This window comes from Xenopus tropicalis, chromosome 7, assembly GCF_000004195.4.
Source record: "Xenopus tropicalis strain Nigerian chromosome 7, UCB_Xtro_10.0, whole genome shotgun sequence".
In the NCBI taxonomy this organism is placed as follows: domain Eukaryota; kingdom Metazoa; phylum Chordata; class Amphibia; order Anura; family Pipidae; genus Xenopus; species Xenopus tropicalis.
In genome coordinates, this window is record NC_030683.2 from 57,678,155 (window position 1) to 57,700,989 (window position 22,835).

Below are 22,835 nucleotides of genomic sequence, written 5' to 3' on the forward strand. Positions count from 1 at the left end.
ATTCCTGTCAATGAGGGTCCTGTATCAGTTAGATATAGCAGGACATCGTCCGCATATAGTGAGACCCTCTCCTCTATGGGGCCATATTTCAAGCCTGTCAATTGTTGAAAGTAGCGGATTTGTATTGCAAGGGGTTCTATAGCAAGAGCGAATAGTAGTGGTGAGAGGGGGCACCCTTGTCTCGTACCTCTGGTAAGGGGGAAGGTTTGTGATATGAAATTATTCACTTGGACTTGGGCGGTGGGGGTTTTATATAGGAGTTGGATCCACTTTATAAAATTTTCCCCTAGGCCAAAGTGCTTTAGAACTCCCCATAAGTATGGCCATTCAATTGAGTCGAAAGCTTTTTCTGAGTCTAGAGACACTATTATTCTGGCGCCTGGGTTGTCATGCATTACTTGTAAATTGTGATATAGTCTGCTTAAGTTTACGTCTGTGGATCGATGAGGCATGAAGCCAGTTTGGTCTGGATGTATGATTGGGTAATGACTGCTTTGAGTCTTGTAGCGAGTACTTTAGCTAATATTTTGGCGTCCACATTAATTAATGATATGGGGCGGTATGACCCACATTGGTCTGGGGGCTTCCCTTCTTTATGGATCAGTACTATGAGGGCGTTGGCAAATGAGGGTGGTAGGGTGTTTTGTTCGGACGCTTGTGTTAGGATATTGCATAAGGTGCCTGCGGTTTTGTCGCCAAGTGTCCTGTACCACTCCACTGGGAGGCCATCAGGCCCGGGGGCTTTAGAGGACGCCATAGATGAGATGGCCTCTTGGATTTCTCCTGGTGTTATCGGTCTATCTAGATATTTAGTTGCTGCTATGCTTAATTTCGGGAAAGTTATGGTGTCTAGATATTTCTGGAGTGCATTGGAGTTGTACTGTGCCCCCGAATCTGTCAGCCATTTCTTTTGGGTCGGTGATTGATTCCCCCTCTTCAGATAGGACCATGTGGATTATTGTTTGGGGTGTGGATATCTTAGATAAGTATGCAAGTAACTTCCCAGTTTTTTCCCCTTGCTCAAATCCCCGTTGTGAAGCATACAATAGTTTCTTTTGGGTGATTTCAGTTAGTTTACATTTTAATTTTGTTTGAGCCTGTGCCAGCTGTTCATTGGTTGCTATTGAGGGATTTGCTATATGATTGGCCTCTGCTGTTTCTGCCTCCTCCATAGCTTGGTTTACCTCTAGCTTAGTTCTTATTCTGACTGATTTGATTGATTGGATAAGGGTACCTCTGGCTACTGCTTTGAAGGCATCCCACGTGATTGCAGGTGAGGCGGAGCCCTGGTTTTCTTCCCAGTAGAGTTCAGCATTATCTCGTACCTTTTCTGCAATTTCGTCTTGTGCTAGCCACAGTGGGCTCAGCCGCCACCTTTTAGAGCTTAGCTGTGGTTGTATTTGAATGATTAGCGGAGAATGGTCTGATATAGACCTGGTGCCGTGGGTAATATCAATGATTTTAGGGGCCATGTCTGCAGAGGTTAACACCATATCTATGCGGGACAGCGATTGGTATGTTGTTGAGTGGCATGAGTAGGTCCTAGCCTGGGGGTTCCTAATTCTCCATATGTCCAGGAGGCCCACTGAGTCCGCCCAGATTTTTAACTTAGTGGGCTTGTTGTCTGAGGAACCCAGTTTGTCCTGCACAGGTATACATATATTATTGAAATCTCCCAGCGAGCATTGTGGGACTGGAGGTAGCAAGGCAACTTTCTGCAGAATCAAGTCTAATACATCTAATGAGAATGGTGGAGGGATGTACACCGTGATTAATATAAACTCAAACGTCATGAGAGTGCAATGCACTACAATATATCTCCCATAGTGATCATTGTAGATTTGGTGCAGTATAAATTGTGTGTTTTTCTTGATTAGAAGGGACACCCCTCTGGCATGAGAGGAGAAGGTAGCATGGTATGCTTGTGCAACCCAACCTCTTTTGAGAGTATTTTCTGACCTGTTAAGTGTGTCTCTTGGAGACAGACTACTGCTGGGGACCATCGTTTGAGTGATGTGAATAGGAGGGCTCTTTCAACCTTATCATTGAGACCTCTAATATTCCATGAGATTATATTCACACTAGTAATTTTACCTTTTTGTGTGTGTGTGTTTGAACTCAACTTTCTTTACTGTATTAGGGATGACCTTTGGGTTGGGATGGGATGGGATGGGATGGGTTGGGAGGGGGGGGAGGAAGGAATTTTTGTATAGCCCGAAAAAACCCTTAACCCACCCTGTTCACCCTGAGAACTTGGGTGAACCTTTACCCTTAACTGTAACTCTTTAGCCTCCGCTTTGGACGCGGCAACCAAAACAGTACATTCAACATTGTAATATATCACTTTAACCATACTTGCATATATGTGTCTCTCGTTACCCGGGTTGGCTCCGAGGTTAACTGAGTCCTTATCTGACCCTATAGGGCCAAAATAACTGTTGTTTAGCTGTCAGCTTGGATTCCCGATGGGGCCATTTGTTCCTGTCTAGGCAGGATCGGCGTGGTTTATGAGGATTAGTGTCTCTCCAGCCAGTCCATTGCTTCCTGCGGTGTTGAGATGAACTTGGTGCTGTTACCGTCAACGAGTCGGAGTTTTGCTGGGAAAATCATTGAGTAGGAGATTCCTCTTTCTTGTAGCTTTCTCCTAACTTCCGCAAACTTCGCTCTTTGCCTTTGTACTTCCATCCACTTCCAGTCCACTTTGGACTTCTTGTCGCGTCCTCTATGTCTGAGATTCTCCTTTCCGCTTCTGCTGTCCATTCTCTCACTTTTTGCAGATCTTGCCTCAGTAGCGCGAGGTCTATTTTCACCTCCTCCACCCTGGTATCTATTTTGACCTCAACTGCAGTTCTAGTATCTCGGATCGCCTGCAGGACCTCTTGTAAAGTAGGTTCCGCTGGTACTTGGTCTATTTCTCGTACTGTACTTGGGGTTGGTGCGGGAGGGGTAACAGGCCTGGAAGCGCGGCCGCCATCTTGGTTTTGGTGTCGGACAAATTTATCCATTTTACTTGCCGGGGCTTCGCTTGTTTTCCTATGGACACCCATTATATCGTTCGACTGGGGTATCGTCTACCCAGGGAACCAAAATCTGTGTGTATTGATAAGGTAAGTTGGTCAGTTTCGGATCTGCTGCCTCGGAGCTCTGAGCTGGTGCGTCTCTCTACATCGGCGGTTAAGCCACGCCCCCTCACTAAAAATCTTTTTTACATTTGTCTGTGGCTCACGAGTAAGAAAGGTAGGGGACCCCTGTGTTAAACACTTGCTGATTATAAAGTATACTATACTTTTGCCAATAAATGGATTTTCTAGGAGTTTTTTCATGTTTTCATAGTCTGGTAACCTTAATTATGACTAGCAGATCATATAAAAAATTCAGACAAGTTGCTGGTCTGCACTAGTTGTAAAGTCATTAAGTTTAAATTAAATTTATATAACACTTATCAACTAAAAACTTAGCTAACAGTGCCTGCACTCTGAAGAGGGGGAAACAATAATTTGTTTGTTTTTTTAAAAAAAAAAAGCCCCCTATCAAGTGCTCTGGCTGGGAGCCCTAAGGGCTCTGGCACACGGGGAGATTAGTCGCCCGCAACAAATCTCCCTTGTCACGGGCGACTAATCTCCCCGAACTACCATCCCACCGGCGAAAATGTAAGTCGTCGGTCGGATGGTACACGCTGCGCAGGCGATTTCGGCAGTGGGATGGTAGTAAGGGGAGATTAGTCGCCTGTGTCAAGGGAGATTTGTTGCGGGCGACTAATCTCCCCGTGTGCCAGAGCCCTAACACAGTAGGGCTAATTTATCAACATTGCATCGATCAAATCATAGCAACCAATCAGTGACTGCCTTTTTTTCAGCCAGCTGCAGGTAGAACAATGAATATCCAGTTTGATTAGTTGCCATAGATTACTGCTCATGAGCAAATTTGCCCAGTGTTGATAAATGACCTCAAGTATCTACAGGGTTACATAGTTACATGGGGTTGAAAGAAGACCATCAAGTTCAACCTTTCCAAGTGAATCCAGTACACACAAACCTATACTGACCTATCTATACAATCACATACATAAACCATACCAACATCAATGCTAATTGTAGATTTTAGCATCACAATAGCCTTCGATATTATGCTTGTTTGATAAATCATCCAAGCCCCTCTTAAAGCCATTAACAGAATCTGACATCACTCGGAAGGGCATTCTACAACCTCATTAACCTCACTGTGAAAAACCACGTACCTTACTTCAAATGAAAGTTCTGTTACTCTATTCTTTGATGGAAGGGTGGCTTTTGGTGCGCTGATTATTTATGGGAAAAAATAACACCCCCTATCTGTCTATAATCCCCTCTAATGTACTTGTGCAGAGTAATCATGTCCCCTCACAAGCGCCTTTTTTCCAGAGGAAACAGCCTCAACCTAGACAGTCTAACCTCATAGTTTAAATCTTCCATCCCCTTTACCAATTTAGTTGCACATTCTCTCTCTCCAGCACATTAATATCCTTCTTAAGGAATAGAGGTCAAAACTGCACTGCATACTCAAGGTGAGGCCTTACCAGAGACATGTAAAGAGGCAAAATTATGTTTCATCCCTTGACTCAATGCCCCTTTTTATGCAAGACAGCACTTTATTTGCTTTAGTAGCCACTGAATGACATTGCCTGGAATTAGACAACCTGTCTACAAGAATCCCCAGATCCGTTTTAAACACTACCATTTAGTGTATAACTTGTATTTATATTATTTCTACCAAAGTACATAACTTTCCACTTTTCTACTTGAACCTCATTTTCCATTTTGCTGCCCAGTTTTTCAATTTTGTCAAATCGCTCTGCAAAGTGGCAGCATCCTGCATGGAACTTATAGTTTTGCCCAATTTAGTATCATCAGCAAAAATAGAAACAGTACTTTCTATGCCTGCCTCCAGGTCATTAATAAACAAGTTAAAAAACAAAGGACCAAGGACTGACCCATGTGGTACTCCACTAACAACACTGGTCCAATTAGAAAATGTTCCATTTACTACCACTCTTTGTAATCTATCCTTTAGCCAGTTCTCTTTCCAAGTACAAATATTATGTTCCAGGCCAATATTCCTCAGTTTTATCCTTATCTTTCTGTGCGGTACTGTATCAAATACTTTAGCAAAGTCCAAGTAGATGACATCCACTGCCATTCCAATATCGAGTTTCCTGCTCACCACCTCATAAAAGGCAATTAGCAAGTTCTGTTATGCTTAAAATGATGCTGACGCAAACTTATAGTATTGTGATTTTCAATGTATTCAATTATCCTATCCCTTATTACCCTTACAAAAGCTTTCCTACCACTAATTGCCCCTACAAATGTCTTTAACAAATTCCTAGAGGACAACTGGGGTATAACATAGCCAAAACGGCATAACAGATATTTATAATGCCCATGTCTCGTGTTGTCTCATTCATTTATTGCCCTCATATATTTGAATAAGATAGGCCCCGTGAATAGGCCCAATGAAGGTCAAGCTTGGTTCAAATTACTTTACCTTGTAGTTGATTGGAGAGTCCACCTAAAAAAGGCGAGGTGTAACCATTTAAAACCATAATACATTTTGTTAAGATATAACCTGGGATATAACCTAAGGTAGAGGAGGCAGGCCGAAAAATCCATACTGGATATTTTCCTAAATACACTATTTAATTACTAGAGTTTTAGCAGGAGATAAAGTTTAGATTAGGTCATAGCAGTGCATGAGATCAACAGAGCAGTCAAATAGAATATGAGGTGGCAGGGCCTCAGTAGATTTTTTTGCAGAATCAGAAAAGTATTTGCATGCTGCTGGCAGGGTTTAAAGGACATGTCAATTGTAAAATCACTTACAGCCACTATGTAAAGAGGACCTGTCCCCCACCCGAACTGCATCACTATTGCTACCCAGAACTGCTCCCATCGCCAGCACCACCGCAAATTGATGTAGGTTGTGAAGGTCTGTTTGTTTTTGAGCAAAGCACACACATTGATAAGAAGTATGTTTTATTTATTTATTGTCTGCATTGTTAAACTAAAGCTGACCTGCTTGAGTGTGGTACAGCCTCAATTTTCTTGGGGTAGCTGTGGGGGCCCACTATCCACTAATAAAATATCCACTAATCAAATCTTTACCCTGGGCCTACCTGTATTTGCCAAAATGAACTTGTACTAAACATTTATTTTAATAATGTGTATTTTATTTTAATAATGTGTGTATTTTCTCACTACTGTATCAGCCAGTGCATCCTGGAAAGATCTACTGATTTTTTTCGTAGTTACAATATCACCCTTAATCACCTCTTCTCCAGCATAAACGATCACTATTTGGCCAAAATTTCTTTATAACTTAGACCTTCCCTACCACAACATATTAGTTGCTCTTCTCTGGATTTTCTATTTCGGAACTGTACTGCATAAATTATATGGAGCTTTACCAGTGAATTGTAAAAGGGATAAATTACCTGCCCATTATTCTAAATCCATACCACCCAACAGTTGGAAAATGGAAAGAGGGACAAAAAGAAATGGTGTGCGTAGCCTGGTAACATTTTTTGACCACGCCTATTTTTACCACTCCGGTTTTACAAAATTTGGAAGGTTATTTAAAGTTTGAACACATTTCTGGGGGTTTTGGGGTCTTGTTGTAAAAAAAACTGAAATTTTCTAAAAAAAAAAGCTGAAATTGCCCTTTAAGCTGCGGTCTCAGTTCCCCCAAGAGCAGTCCCGGATTTATGGCGAGGCCACAAAGGCTCGGGCCTAGGGCGGCACAAACTTAGGGGTAGCATGCTCCTCTACAGAGCAATGGGGACCTCTCCCCACTGCTCCCTATGGGAGTTTAAACATGCGTGCTCATGCGGGGTGGGGGGCGGTTTGTGTTCACGCATGTGCTGGAAGGGGACGCAGAATGGGGGCGGCCTCAGAGCGCCTGGATTAGAAATCCGGCACTGTCCAAGAGACCTGTTTATCTTACTAGTTACAGTTGTATCTCAGTGCAGGTGCAGCTTGTTAACTTTTCTGAGCTCACTGCCAAAAGCTTATTTAATTAAGTGTGAGAAGCAATGTATCTAAGTGAAGGTATAGCTTGTTAACTTTCTGGGCTCTATGCCAAAAGCTACATTTTAATTAAGTTTGTATCTTTTTTAGCTTTCAGTGCAGGAGCAAAAATAAGGACTTTTCAGTAATCATGTGGGAATGCGGGTTGAGCTGAAAATCGGGACAATTGGGAGCTATGTTAAATCCCTAATCCCTTTTATTACAGGACAGCACCTTGTTGTCTAGCAGCTGACCGGCATTCCTTGCTGATGAAAATCAGTTTGCTCTTAAAAATAACAGTGCAGAATTCTTCTGTAGAAGCACTATTAACTGATGTGTTTTGAAAAAAACATGTTTTCCCGTCACAGTATCACTTTAAGGAGATATATAGTACTCCCTCCACATTTACCTGCTCTTACCAGGGAAAAAAAAAGTAAAATACCTAGCAAAGATGAATCTCCTTCATCTACCAGCAGCTTCTTTATTTGGACTGTTATCTAGTAGATGAGAACTCAAAAATTTAACCCCACATAAAACAGATTATTTCAGTATAACCAATAAATTAATTACATCAGATCTGTATATGGGAAGTCTAGCACAACAATTTGATTCTTCTTTGAGACTTTATGTAACACATATCCTCTCCTCTACTATATATTACAGCATGGGGCAGAGATTTCAACACAAATCTAGTGAAATATAACTGGCAACAAATCTGGAACACCACAGTCCACTGTTCCTTAAAGTTGAAGGAAAGGCTAGTAAAAAGTTAATCTTAAGCTGCAGGCATACCTTCAGTTGTCTCAATAGTACCCTTAAGTCTCCCTATATTTCTCCGGTTCAGATGATCAGAAGCCAAACAGGAAGAAAAAGCGCTGAGCTGTGTAAAGAAACTTCCCATAATGCCTCACTCCTGCACAGACATGCAGACCAAGTGAATATGCTCAGTTAGTAAGACTATGGGGGTCATCTACTAAGACACGAATGCTCCGAGCGTTCATTCGAATGCTGCGATCGCATTTTTTGTCGCTTGCACGACTTTTTTTGTACGCTTGCATGAAAAAATTGGAAAGTTTTCCTCGCTGTTTACAATCGTTCGGTATGAAAATTTTGTGACTTTTGGTTCGCCAATACGATATTATCGTGACTAATCGTGACAATTTTTTCGTATACATTTTCGTGATATTTGCTATCTTCAGAAATTTTCGTATCCAAACCAAATTTATCCCATTCGAGATTTGAACTTGTGATTTCATGAATGTACCCCTATGAGTCAGCTTCCTGCTGATTGGCTCAGATCCACATTCCTAAGGGGAGGGAGTGAGTTCTTAACATTCTTGAGGGAGGGGGGAGCAGGAAAGAGCAGAGAACAGAAAGCTGTGTGTCTCTGGCACATAAATTACAGACACAACTAATCTTTTTTCAGAGAAGTCAGTGCAGCGTTTCTGTGAGTGCTTATGGCTGTGTTTACCTTTCTGATAAAGCTTACTTAGTTTTTACCTTTCCTTCTACTTTAAAAGAAAATGAAAGGGTAACTCCTTGGAGGTGCCAAATATTAGGCACCCCAGAGGGATTGTATTAACTTACCTTATACCCTGCTCCTTTTAGCAGAAAACTGTACGGGCCTGAGGTACTTTTCCTCCTTCTTCTTTCTTCAATGCCCCCCAGTAGGGCCAGAACTAGGGGTAGGCAGAAGAGACAGCTGCCTAGGGTACAGCACTGGGGGGGCGCCAGGCAGGTACCTCTCATGCCTACCCCTGGTCCATGCTCCCTTTCCCCTGTCGCTGTCTTAAAGCTATATAATGTATCAGCCAGTATGACTGATTCGGGGAGGGAATTCCACAACTTCACAGCTCTCACAGTAAAAAAACTTCCTCTGGAGTATTGTGAATAGGTAGCATGGTATGCCCATCCCACCCATGGACATCTGAGGTTTTACCGCCAGTAGACATCATATAAGATAATGGAGGACACTTGACACTGCAGGGCTTTGCTGCAATTAGTGTTTATTAGTGTGTTCTACTATATGTTTCGGGCAAAGCCCTTATTCACTTGAAAAACTCGAAGCATGTAGTGGAACACACTAATAAACACTAATTGCAGCAAAGCCCTGCAGTGTCAGGTGTCCTCCATTATCTTATATAATGTCTACATGCAATTAGTGCTAGACAAGGAGCACAGGAGTGATAGCCTGCTTGAATGAGGTAGCTGAACTGGAATACTGGATTTGGAAAGATTTTTTCTTTGGCGGTGCTTCCGGTACAGGGGGTTAAGGTGAAATGTTGTGTGCCCGTTCCATGACGAATGTTGTTGAAAAGGCCTCTCTGCTGAAGCTGCTGATAAGGAACTGTTTCAGAAACATCTCTGATTGGGTGCACATTCCGGTAGGCCTATGAGCCTGATGTTGCTGCGGCACGTGCATTTTTCCTGATCATCTGCATGAGCTTGCACAGTTGTAAGATTGGCGTCTAGGAGAGAGGATGTCTTCTGCTGCGCTGAGCCTGGTCTCTGCCTCAGTTCATGCGGATGTTCTGCATGTCTTGGCGGAGTAGAGAAATGTCTATTTTCACTTCGTAAATTTTTGCTGTAAAGGTAGTTGTGAGCGCTGCAGAATCGTGTTTAGCTTAGTTACCTGGGTGAGGGGTCATTGTGTGTTCTGCACTGGTATCTGGAGTGGCAGGAGTTCCCAGAGTTATCTCCTGCAGCGCCATCTTGGTCTGGCCGTCGGACGTTTTCAAGCTTGTCTTGTATGTCTTGTTAGCATTTTGGAGGTGCAGTTGTATAGGTCGCTTGCTGTTCATTTGGGCCCAAATGGGATGGTTCTAGCCTCAGGATTAGTGGTTCGGCGTTCAAGTAGAGAGGAGCTCTGCACTAGCACGTCCAGCTACATTGCTGGCTAAGCCATGCCCCCCCCCCCCCCCCCCCATCAAAACCTTATGTAACTGTCTTGGCAAAGAAATCTATCTACAAATACAAAATGTTGTATAATAATATAGTAGATAAAATTTACTGGTTATAAATTAAGAAATAGACAAGGTTAATATTTTTGTTTTAAAAATCTAATAACCAACATTAGCATATCTTAAGAGTTTTGTACTATGATCAAAATACATAACAAAAACTACTACTGGATGGCTTTCTTTTGTCATTTGCTCAGGTCATACTGCAGATACTACAACAATTTGTGTACTGGGGGATCCTAGCTTTGCCATGTCTGTCCTGCTGGAGGGAGCCAGACAATGTCCTGGTAAGATGACAGAAATCTTTAAAAACAGCCAATTTATGAGAAATTCAGTGATTGTGTTTTAAAACATAGTAAGCCACAGAAAAAGCACTGTTACAGAAATACAATATATGATGGGTATTAAAAAATTGAATTCAGAATTTGCTGAAGACTGATTGTTTGTTCATGGGAAAATATGTTGATGTTCTCTAAACTTTGCTTGTAATACAAATTTTCTCTTTGGTCCTAGGCAATATACTACTCTGCCTCTCCCCTTCTTGTTTTCACTCTCGTCCTGAAAACTCAGGTCTCCCTTCCCCTCTATTTGTTAGACAGGCTGTGAGTTTTGATCTTGGTGGACGCACCTTTTTGGACAATTTTTACCCACCTCGAAGAGTCACATACCTATTCTGGTTAGGAGGAGAACAAATACTGTTGGAGGGAGATATTGAATGTCCAATGGGTGGGTCACCCCAGCTCTCATGCTTCCTTGCTGATACACTGGGTATCCGGCTTTTGCTGGATTCTCAGGAACTTCCACTGCCTCCTGCACTGATTCTTACACCTTTTTACCAGCAAGGATTGTGGGAACCGCTGAATGGGGAAGGGAAAACCACACGGATGGTAAAACTGGATAGGGAGGAAGGTTGGGAAGAGAAAGTGAAAAAGGATATATCGGAATTCTTGGCTTTTTTGAAAACAAGATTATACCAGAAGGTATGTTCCACTGAGATATTCGCTAGCTGTAATTTTCTTGTCACACATTATTCATATGTTCTGTCCCAGTCATATTTAAATGTCTCCTAGTATTTTTTACAATTACTTTCACATGTTTTTACTTACATTTATTACTATGTATCAATTGTAAGTCTCTATTTCATCCTCTTTATTGGCTTTTGCTGCCTACTTAGGTAGTAATTAAGGTCCGTGGCCCCCCTTGGAGAGAATCCTTCGCCACAGATTTCTACCCTTGTGATCCAGTTCCAGTTTTAGAAACTGTGCTGAGACTTGTGGGAATGCTCCATGAAGGACAAGCAATTCTACTAGAGGGGTTTATACACACAATGTCTCCACGCAGGGTTCATCCACTACAATCTCCTCCCATCATACCACGTAAGCAGGGGGGTCTTGTAAGAAAGGAATTCTGCAGAACTAAGAGTTAAGTAAAGGAGGGGATATCCTATTATTCTGTCTCTACTAGCCCATCTTTTTTTATTTTTTCACACTCATTTTATTTATCACTGTCTCTTCAGTGCCTGTTGTCTATTACCTTTCTCTTATACTTGTCCCAAAAGATCTCTTCAGTCCTTTACATTTTTTTAATTTTCTGTCCACTTTTCATATTTATCTGTGGATTCTTACTCAGTATAAGATGGATCCCTGAACTCCATAGCTACCATGACTTCATGGTATAGTGAGTGGGGGCTATGTATCTCCTATCCATCCCACATGCTCGGTAGTGTGATCATTTGTATTCACTCTATTGAAAGGTGGAGACTATCAATATCCTCAATTGCTGCATCTATTATACCTTTTTTCGACTTCTGCTCCCCTACCATATCCCTCTCTCTTTTCCTGTATTACTGTCTCTGCCCCACCCACCAGGCTGCTCCGTCCGTCCCCCAGAGCTGGCGATTCATCTCTGTGCCGTTGTCTGCCGATCACGCGGAGACCAACCAATCCTCAGCAAGGTAACAGGGTTGCCCCATCCTCTGGAGGCCTGTACTCAATATATAAATATCTCATATTGAGGCACTTTGAAGAGAGAAGTCCTTTAGGTCTCTCTGATAATGCACCTTTGCTCTCACAGGATGAGTTCAATGGATTGTTGGCCCTCAGATGACAGATGGGCTGTATAGTCTCTCCTTGGTAGACTATCTTGTTTTTATGTTCTGTTACAGTATGTCATTAATCTATGGCCCAGAGATTTGTTATTGCCTGTTTTAGGTTGTATGCACCATTGGCCGGGCAGAAAAGCCTCTTCATCATCGATTTGCCCTACCTCAGTCACTGGAAACTACTCTTGAACTCTGGGGAATCACAGATAAGAGTCAAAAAGAAGACATCTGGGTTCAAGTAAAAAACGTAGCAGAGCAAACAATGAGAGTAGTAATAGATGCAGAAAAAAAAATGACATCTGAAGAACGGGGAGGATGGAAGGCACAAACTGACATATTGGGTGAGAGTTATATAAATAGATCTACCAGTAGCTGATGACTAGTACAACAGAACATTGCTCATAAACAACACTGTTGCTGTGTAACATGTTTTTTCTTTCACATGGCACTTTGCCACGTGGAATTATTACACTTCTAGTGGTAAATTATGACAAGAAATAGGCCCCAAGTCTAAAAAGTCTTGATACAAATGTTATCTTTAAACTGTGTGATTGTGGAGTGCACATAACATTTTTAGTCATACAGGTAATTCACTATTACCTAGTACCTGCCCCACCCTCTCTGTGCACAGTTTGGCAGTACATTGCCATCTTGGAGTCAGGAAGGAATTTTTTTAGGCACGTTATATATAGGTATTATGCTTGAACGTGATGGGCATACATCTTTTTTCAACCTAACTTACTATGTTACTATGTTACATCTTTTTTTTTGGCACGCATGTAAAAAAAAATATTTTTTGATACTTGCGAAAATTTATTTTACACCAATTTGTTGTGCGCAGAATTTTTCCGTAGCAATTTTTTGCTCCCGTTTCACAAAAAAAATGCAGAAATGACGAAACCTGGAAATTTGCTGCGAATCCATGCCTGACAAAAATTTCACTCATCACTAGTAATTTCATTCATCACTACGGAAGATGTGTCTCCACTTCTCCAGACTCCAGTTGACCTTTACATGACTTTTAAATGACTAACTCTAAAACTTGGCATGCGCATGGTGATGTTAGGTTTATTTAACTTTGATTATTTGTGCTGCCTTAGACATTTGTCCTTTTTGTCCCCTCACCTATGCAATCGGTGCATGCACATTCACCAGTCATTGAAGGCACCCCCATCCACTCAGCAACTGTCAGAATTACCCCAAAAGGGTCCATTGTGTGCAATACAGTATTTATATTCACTTTCTTATAGTTCTGTTCTCCTAAACTCTAGGTGTGGATTTCCTGCTCACAGTAGTAGATTATACTGTCACCCCTGTCATCATTGGTGTAACAGCAGACCTTTGCTTAGAAACATGTGGAATCCAGGAGTGTCTTCTAGGATATCTAGCAGCAAGTGGGCCCATCCCTCTAAATTCTGCAACAGGACCTTTAGTGGAGACAATGCTTCGACGTTCCATGAGTTATGTGATGGAAGAGAAAGAAGTGCTGGTGATTGGAGCTGGGGGCATTAGCAAAAAATTCATATGGGAGGCTGCTCGAAACTATGGGATTAAGGTGAGAAATCACATTAATCATATTTTGAACATCAATCTGAAAGTTCCAGCTGCTGGTGTTACAGTATTTTATTCAATGTATTTATTTATTTCCTGTTATATATATATAGCGCTGAAATTTCTGCAGATTATTCATCATTCACATCTGTCCTTGCCCCAGAATAGTTTACAATCTAGTCTCTATCACATTCACACAACACTATGGTCAATTTAGTCAAAAGCGAATTAACCTGCCTGTATGTTATTGGAGTGTGGGAGGAAACTTAAGTACCGAGCGGAGAACATACAACCTCGCAGATTGCTATCCTGTATCCAGAAAAGCAGCTATTAGAAGGGCTATACAAATTCCATAGTTTTTGGAAACCCTAATAAGCAATACCCTAATAAGCAAAAAAAAAATTTTAAAACTATTGTGGATAAAAAAAATTGTTTCAGTCAGAGTTTTGAGGTCACATGACTTTGCCATATTAAGCTAATTTATTTTTTTTCTTAACTGCATTTGCATATAAAAGTGCATTAAAATATAATTATGTAAAATATAATTTTATATTTAAATATTATGTTTAATAAAATTGTAGAATATGTATACTCATTGTCTGCGGAGCATTATGCTATGTCTCTTTTATTTATATTAGTATTTATTTATATTTGTATTTCCTTAGATCCATCTGGTTGAGTCTGATCCTGGACATTTTGCCTCCTCTCTTGTGTCATCGTTTATCCATTATGACTTTGAAGACCACTCTCTTGATGAAATCCATGCCCAAAATGTTTTGTCTATTATCAGAGGAAAAGGTCTGCAACTCTCAGGTTGCATGGCATTCTGGGATGAGTGTACAATCTTAGCTGCTTTACTAAGTAACTTATTGGAACTTCCTGGTCCACCACCTAGTGCTGTTCGACTAGCAAAACTTAAGACACAGACACAACTTCGCCTCCTTTCTTTAAGTTCACCATCTCCCCCTTTCCCTTATCCTGGGGCATTTGCCGTGCCATGTTTTTCCTTGGGTCCTGAGGCAGGTGGTTTAAAAGCTGCGGAGTCAAGTCTTTCATATCCTCTTGTAGTAAAACCAGAATCTGGAGCAGGGGCTGTTGGTGTAAGGCTTGTTCAGAATGGGGAAGAATGTAGGACATTGATAAGAAAAATGGGTACAGGTACAGGAACCTGCAATCCATGTGAAGGGGTAAGCAGTAATACAGGAAACAATGAAACATGTCAGATTCTAGAGAGTTGCAAGGCAAAAGGGTTAGCTCATGGCTCAGAACTGGGAGGGTCTTGTAAATGGGAAGTAGAAGAAACTCTACAGCAAGGAATGAGTAGATATGGCAAAGTGGAGAATAAAGTCTCCCTTGCTCAATTAGGAGGAGGAGGCACACAGTCCTCTCCCCACCTACTCCTTGCAGAATACATAACAGGCTCTGAGCATGATGTAGATCTGGTTCTAGGTCCTAATGGAAGGCTTCTGGCTGCATATGTGTCAGATAATGGGCCAACCCTACTTCCAGGTTTTACTGAAACTGCTGCTGCTCTGCCATCACGCTTAGGCCATGAACAACGCTGTCAACTTGTACAAGCTGCTGCACGCTGCTGTAGGGCACTAGGATTGTTCCCTGGTGTATTTAATGTAGAATTAAAATTTACTGAATGTGGACCACGACTGCTGGAAATTAATCCACGTATGGGTGGTTTTTACCTAAGGGACTGGATTCAGCGTGTTTATGGCACAGATCTGGTAATGGTAGCTCTAGCACTGTCATGTGGGATAGAGCCAGCGCTACCTGCATGTGGTGCACGTGAAAGTGCAGTACTTGTTGGGGTAATGTGCACAGGTGAAAGACATGAGGAAGCTTTACGTAGTACAGCAAGACCAGAAAGACTGACAGAGCTGCATGATGCTGGACTCATTCGTTTTAACCGCCTTGAAGGTGGTCCTGAACGAGGTCCTGATCAAGAGCCATATGGGAATGTGGCCTGTGAGGGAGCAAGGCAAAAGGAGGCTAGGGAAAGGCTGTTGGGGGTTTGTGCTGTGCTGGGACTGGATACTGAGGAGTATCCAATTAAGTATTTAACAGGAGAATTCCAATGAACAGAAAAATATATAAGTGTGAGTTCAGGGGAGATGAATGAATTTATGGTGAATACAAATATAAGAAAGTTTAGAAACAACAGAGGAGGTGGTGGCATGATAGGCTAGTCAGATGACTTCCTTAGGATACATGGGCATATAAGTGGAGAAAAAGATAGTTGTAAAAATTGTAATGATGTTCTTTTCTGCAGTACTCTCTCTATCTTACTGCACTTGAAACAGTAGTATGGTTGGTAGTTTTTACTGATTCTAATAAAGCTTTACTGTCTAGTAACAATGTGGATACTTAAAACTGAACTTTGTGCCTCCTGGACCTCCCTGCAATCGAAGAATTTGCTTCAGCTTCTTCTATATTTATATGTGTTTATAGTTGTCTGAGTTTTTGTGCATGTGTTTAAATGCTATATGTATTTAGCATTAATAATCCACAATGAATGTATGTATAATTTTTTACTGATATAGAGTTATTTGTACATGCAGTAATGCACATTTACAAGAAATATATTGAACAGATGGGAAGAAGTATACAATATGCAAAAATAGATGTACACTTACATCAAATTAGAAATGCAATAGGATTCTCTAGTGAGAATCCTGCTTAGCATTGCTATATCAGTCATCTTGGTGTTATCTAAAAATGGGTATTACTGTAATGGCACATTATATTTAATGTGCACAAAGGCATAGGGAGTTAAGAGCTACTATAAAGTGTTTGCCTGACTGTCAGTCTCAATAAATGGCTTCCAAGGAAACAGTATAATCATCATACTGGGTTCAGGGTGGATGTTCACATGAGGCCAGTATTTTACCTGTACTTGTGAACACTTTCTTTTTCTTTAAGAACTACCTTGAGCTGAGCTAAATAGGCATAACTTGAAGGATACTTCCATAGATTAATAGGGTTCTCTAACACCAACATGATACAAGCAATAAGCAGTTGTGGATTTAAAATATAGGGGCTCATTTACATCTGCAGAAAAGCAAAGTGCAATTTTGACTATAAATGCAATTGGCATCATTTCCAGTGTTTGGAGTGACATCTGCTCCCGATTCTTTAGGCGCCTATTGATGCAGGCACTGACCACTTGGTCAGGAGGTGGTGGTAGCTACAGGGTTCCCATGCGTCAATAGGGGCAGCATTGCTCAATTTAGAATAGAAGGCAGGAAGCAGGTCCAGACTGGCAATCTGTACATTTTGGCAAGTACTAGAGGGGCAGCTGTAAGTACATTTAATGAAATGTGGTTTTAAGCACAACTAACTGAATACTTTTAAATATTTTACATAATACTGTTTTTTTAGCTTAAAGGAGAACTAAACCCCTATAGGTACAACAGCCTCCCTAAACTGCCCTCCATCACCCCCCTTCAACTCTCCCTTCTTGCACAGCCTAAAAGTGTCCTAAAGCCTAAAGCTCTCTGCACCTAGGTCAATCATAACATTGCTTCTTATAACCTAAAATATTGTATGATCAAGTAACAGCAGTGTTGCCTATTCATATTTCAGATTAGCATTTTGGAAAATCGCAAGGTAACAATTATAACATATGTAACAATTATATTTCTACAATCAGGGTTATTCTTTAACTGAATAAATGTGACAATTAAACAGCAACAATTTGCTGTGTCTTTTACTCTTCTGTAGTCCTCTAGTAAAAGTTATAACAGCAGCATTACAAGACAGTTTTAAATATAGTACTGGACTGTAGGTAGGTTTGTGTCCTAAGAATATATATTACTCTTAAACAGTTCTGTCAGTATAAGTAAGGCAATAGCATAAAAATACATTAAGTTCAATCCTATTAAGGAAAAATCTGTAATTTGAACTCACAAAGATGGTTACTGACCAGTTTGGTCGCTACCTGATAATACAAGCCACGATAGCAAACAAACCCCTGACATTGGTCAACCTATATGTTCCACCACCATTTAACATAGATATACTTAACCAAATAATGAGTAAACTAGCTGAATTCTCTCCAGCCCCACTCTGTTTAATGGGCGATTTCAATTCATGTATGGACCCATCTCTCGATAGACTAAACACCAACATCCAAGGCCCAACAAAAATAGCACAATGGACCACTTCCATGCTCCTTCGAGATTCATGGAGATGGAAACATCCAACACAACAAAGTTTCTCCTGCCACTCACAAGCCCACAAGTCTCTATCTAGAATAGACCTAGCATTGACTACCCCAAATATGCTGCCTCTACTTGACCAAATAACCTATCTCCCACAAGCCATCTCCGATCACTTTCCACTACAACTAACTCTTAGATGGCTACCCTCAACAACACATAGAACCTGGCGCTTGAGCCCTCTGTGGCTCAAAAACCCAGAAGTAGAAGCCAAAAATGCAGAGGCCCATGAAGAATACTGGGCCACCAATATAAACACGGCCTCCCCAAATATAGTCTGGGACACATCTAAGGCTGCTATGAGGGGGACCCTGGCACAGGCAATAGCGCAAGCCCGCAACAATGCCAAAGCCCAAGTGAAACAAGCAGAGGAGGAGTTGACCCAAGCAGAGAGAGACCACATCCTCTCTCCCTCAGACCTCTCCTATAATAAACTACTCCAGCCAAAAATGCTTTAGAAAGAGAGGAAACAACCCTCACAAAAAAAGCCATCCTATACCAGTCTCAGCAAACCTTTGAGAAAGGAGACAAAAACGGTAAACTCCTAGCCTTTTTGGCCAAAGCCCAAACCTCCCCCTCTGCAGTAGCAAGGATCCAAACCCCAACAGGGACTTGGATCACAGAGCCCTCTCTTATAGCTAAACTATCCCCAGGCTCCCGGGCATTCCTAGACCATCCAATCTCCACCCAAGAAATAGAGCAGGCCATAGCAGACCTACCATCAAATAAAACTCCAGGCCCAGACGGACTCCCCCCCCCGAGTGGTATAAATCCCTAGCTAAACCTATCTCAGTCCACCTTCTGGAAACCCTACAATATGTATATGACAACAAGATGCTCCCCCCATCCCAACTAGAAGCCCAAATAGTGGTGGTCCCCAAACAAGGTAAGGACCCAAGTGACTGTTCGTCCTACCGCCCCATTTCTCTCTTGAATACTGATGCAAAATTCCTGGCAAATAGGCTCAAGAGGGTCATAACAGACCTCATACACCCTGATCAATCAGGATTTATGCCAGGAAGGTCTACAGCCTTTAACGTTAGACGACTATTCACAAACCTGCAACTGGTACATGCAGAGAAAGGCTCTAGAATCTAGACTCAGCCAAGGCCTTCGACTCAGTCGAATGGCCATACCTCTGGGAGACATTGAGAAGGTTTGGCCTGGGCCCAAGATTTATCACATGGGTACAACTTCTATGCTCCAAAAGCATATGTCAGGGTAAACGGGATAACCTCGGCCCTGTTCCCCCTGGCGAGGGGCACAAGACAGGGATGCCCCCTGTCCCCCATCCTGTTTGCCCTAGCAATCGAACCCCTGGCCATACTTATTAGGGACTCACAATCTATTAAAGGCCTCACTTAGCAAACAATAACCGAAAAAGTCTCACTTTTCGCAGACGACCTACTTATATATCTAGCCGATCCCGACACATCGTTATCTGCCCTGCTACAAACAGTCAACCAATTTGGAACCTTCTCAGGATTAATAATAAACTGTGAAAAATCGGTCCTTTACTCCCTAGATAATCCTAACCCCCCAGCTCTGGCAGTATATACTCTTCTTAAATGGGGCTCCTCCTTCAAATACTTGGGTATTACAATACAATCAGGACTTCAACAATATGTACCCCACAACTTAACTCCTATTATAACCTATCTCATAAACAACGCAGAGAATTGGGCCAAACTACCACTGACTCTATGGGGGCGAGTCAACATCTTTAAGATGATCTACTTGCCAAAATTCTTATACATATTTCACAATGCTCCAGTATACCTCACTGCTAAAATATTTAAAACTATTAACAAAATACTTATCCCCTTTCTATGGGGCAACAAATAACCTCGTATTTCATAGGAAAAACTAACTGCCTGCTATGCAGATGGGGGATTGGCGCTTCCAAACCTGCAGTTGTATTATATGGCATCACAGATATATTATTTGCACTGGTGCTTCCTCCCAGACCCCTACAATCTAAACATAACACTTCAGGCTCTTATCTTGGGCTTAACAGAGGGGGTGAGTAACTTTCCTTATCGACACATAAATGATTTCCCCAAAGTACCCACTACACTCTCTGTGCCACACAGGAACTGGATTGCAGCCCTGAAGCTCCATAAAAGAGATCCACCACTGGATTCAGCTAGGCTCCCATTATGGGGCAACTCCTACCTTCCACATCTCTGAAACCTACAAGAATTCATATTCTGGCCAACCCAAAATCTTAAATACCTCGGCGACCTCCTGGTAAATTCTACTTTTCCTACATACGAACAAATATCCTTAAAGTGCCAATCCCAAAAACCACAATTCTACAGATACTTACAACTCCGGCACGCTTTTAATGCCCAATTCACCACACTTAGACCAGAAATAACCTCACTTAGCTTAGAACACATCCTCCACAAGCCTGAGGCCCCTAAACTAGTATCACATATCTACAGGATACTTCTCTCTAACAAACCATTTGAAACAACCAGAGCCTGATGGCTTATTGACATCCCACAACTGACCCTGGAGGTCTGGGAGGAAGCAACTGATAACTGCTATAACTATTTAATATCAACCAGGGATCGCCTGATACAAAACAAAATTATGCATCAACTATATATCATGCCATACAGACTGTACAAAATGGGGAGTAAACCAGATCCCTCATGTCCTAGATGTAATGCCTAACCAGCAGGGTCCTTCCATATGATTTGGGCCTGTCCTGACATCAGTAGATACTGGCACAAAATCCTCAAGGTACTAGCTGACAACCTGGACTTTCCCCACGTCACTTATCCCTCCATATGCCTGTTGGGAATCCTAGAGGACATCATACCAAGCAGCTACTCCAGAAACCGATACGGAACTCTTCTTTTTTATGCCAGGAAAAACATTGCCATGCATTGGATGGGAGCACGTCATATTAACATAGTAAGTTGGGTTGAAAAAAGTCATACGTCCATCACGTTCAACCATAATGCCTATATATAACCTGCCTAACTACTAGTTGATCCAGAGGAAGGCAAAAAACCCCATCTGAAGGCTCTCTAATTTGCCGCAGAGGGGAAAAAATTCCTTCCTGACTCCAAGGTTACCAGGATATGGCGCTTAAAGGGTTACACACAATAAATGTAAACAAGGCACCTGGGCCAGATGGAATACACCCTCGGGTACTGAGAGAGCTAGGGGCAGAATTGCAGTGGCCCTTGTTTCTGATATTCTCAGACTCGCTTTCATCAGGTATGGTACCTAGGGATTGGAAGAAGGCGAATGTCATTCCCATATTTAAAAAGGGAGTAAGATCTCAGCCTGGCAATTATAGGCCTGTAAGTTTGACATCCATGGTGGGCAAGTTATTTGAAGGCTTGTTAAGGGATCACATTCAAAATTATGTAGTGGAGAATGGCATTATGAGCAGTAATCAGCATGGCTTTATGAAGGACAGGTCATGTCAGACCAATTTAATTGCTTTTTATGATGAGGTAAGTAAGAAGCTGGACAGTGGGGATGCACCAGGACCTACTGGTAAATAAAACATTAGAAAGGTTATTATATGATCCCCTTTTATATTTATACATAGTTATCATGTCACCTCTTAAGCGCCTCTTCTCCAGTGTAAACAGACCCAACTTGGCCAGTCTTTCCACATAATTGAGACTTTCCATACCCTTTACCAACTTAGTTGCCGTTCTCTGGACCCTCTCTAACTCAATAATGTCTTGTTTGAGCACTGGAGACCAGAACTGGACAGCATATTCTAGATAGGGCCTTACCAGCGCTCTGTAAAGGGGAAGAATAACCCCCTCCTCCAGTGAATCTATACCCCTTTTAATACAGCTCAAAACCCTGTTTGCCCTTGCAGCTGCTGCCTGGCATTGCTTGCTACAGCCAAGTTTATTATCTACAAGGACTCCAAGGTCCTTCTCCATTATGGATTTGCCTAGTGCAGTCCCATTAAGGGTATAAGTGGCCGACCATAAAAACATGAAAACAACTGGTAAACCAGGCAATCCCACTAATTAAACTTACCTCAGAAGCAAGAGGAACACAGACTAAATTTGACCTGATTTGGACCCCGTGGATTGAGGCAGGACTGGACTGACCCTGCACAACATGTACTATAACCAAAGTGATATACACATCTCTATCTGCACATAGTATGGTTTGTATCACTGTCCAACCAACCAAAACCGATGGGAAATGTATACTGCAAATGTTTGGCATAAATGTCTGTCTGTTGTTAATAAAATTATACCTTTAATAAAAATACATTAAAGGAGAATGCAAGTCAAAATGTAAAAAGCATACTGTCCAATAGTCCTCCTATTGCTAAGTAAAAACGCCACACTTTTGGCTCAACTAATCAAATAATTACTCAGTCACACTTACTTCACATTTTCTAGAATAGACAGCCATCTCTAAAAAGGTATTCTCCCTTCCTTTCCCTTCTTGCTTCACACTGCACATGTGTTTCATTCCCTCCCCCCCCTCCCCTCTGCCAGATCCGCTTCTGATTGGCTGGTGGGCACGTGTAGCTCAGAACAGGATGCAAAACAGAGACCAGTGCCGCACACCCTTTGGCTCTCCAAAATTCAAACGCCCGGTGCACACTGCTGGAGGGATCGGCACCCTCCCAAAAACCTAAGTAGCAACAAAAAGCAAATGGCACTCAGGGCTGCAAAAGAAGGGACAAGCCCTTTAAAAACATTTATTGGGGAGGTGCAACGTTTCGGGGCAAAGTGACCCCTTTTTCAAGCATACAGATCAGTGAAAGCATCAGAGATTTATACAAATTCATTAGCAAACACTCAAAGTTGATTAGAAGGTAGCATAAATACTTAATCAAACACACCTGTGTAGTATTTGTAAGTAAAGTAAAGTAACTAAAATATATGAAACATAGTGCAATGAAAAAAATAGATTTTGTATCAAAACCAAATATATTATATCAGACAAGAGT

General features: G+C 41.7%; 1 protein-coding gene across 3 annotated transcripts in view; it reads left to right on the forward strand.

The window, feature by feature from the left end:
* Window positions 1–16,760, forward strand: part of carns1 (carnosine synthase 1) — a 43,688-nt gene extending 26,928 nt beyond the window's left edge. For all 3 annotated transcript variants that reach the window (XM_004919211.4, XM_031905866.1, XM_002941572.5), the window contains 7 exons: window positions 10,198–10,287; window positions 10,514–10,980; window positions 11,175–11,376; window positions 11,869–11,954; window positions 12,211–12,442; window positions 13,373–13,656; window positions 14,318–16,760. In XM_004919211.4, the coding sequence (XP_004919268.4) occupies window positions 10,198–10,287; window positions 10,514–10,980; window positions 11,175–11,376; window positions 11,869–11,954; window positions 12,211–12,442; window positions 13,373–13,656; window positions 14,318–15,742 (2,786 nt within the window). In that variant the 3' untranslated portion in view covers window positions 15,743–16,760. The remainder of the gene's footprint in view (window positions 1–10,197; window positions 10,288–10,513; window positions 10,981–11,174; window positions 11,377–11,868; window positions 11,955–12,210; window positions 12,443–13,372; window positions 13,657–14,317) is intronic.
* Window positions 16,761–22,835: the final 6,075 nt, after the last annotated feature.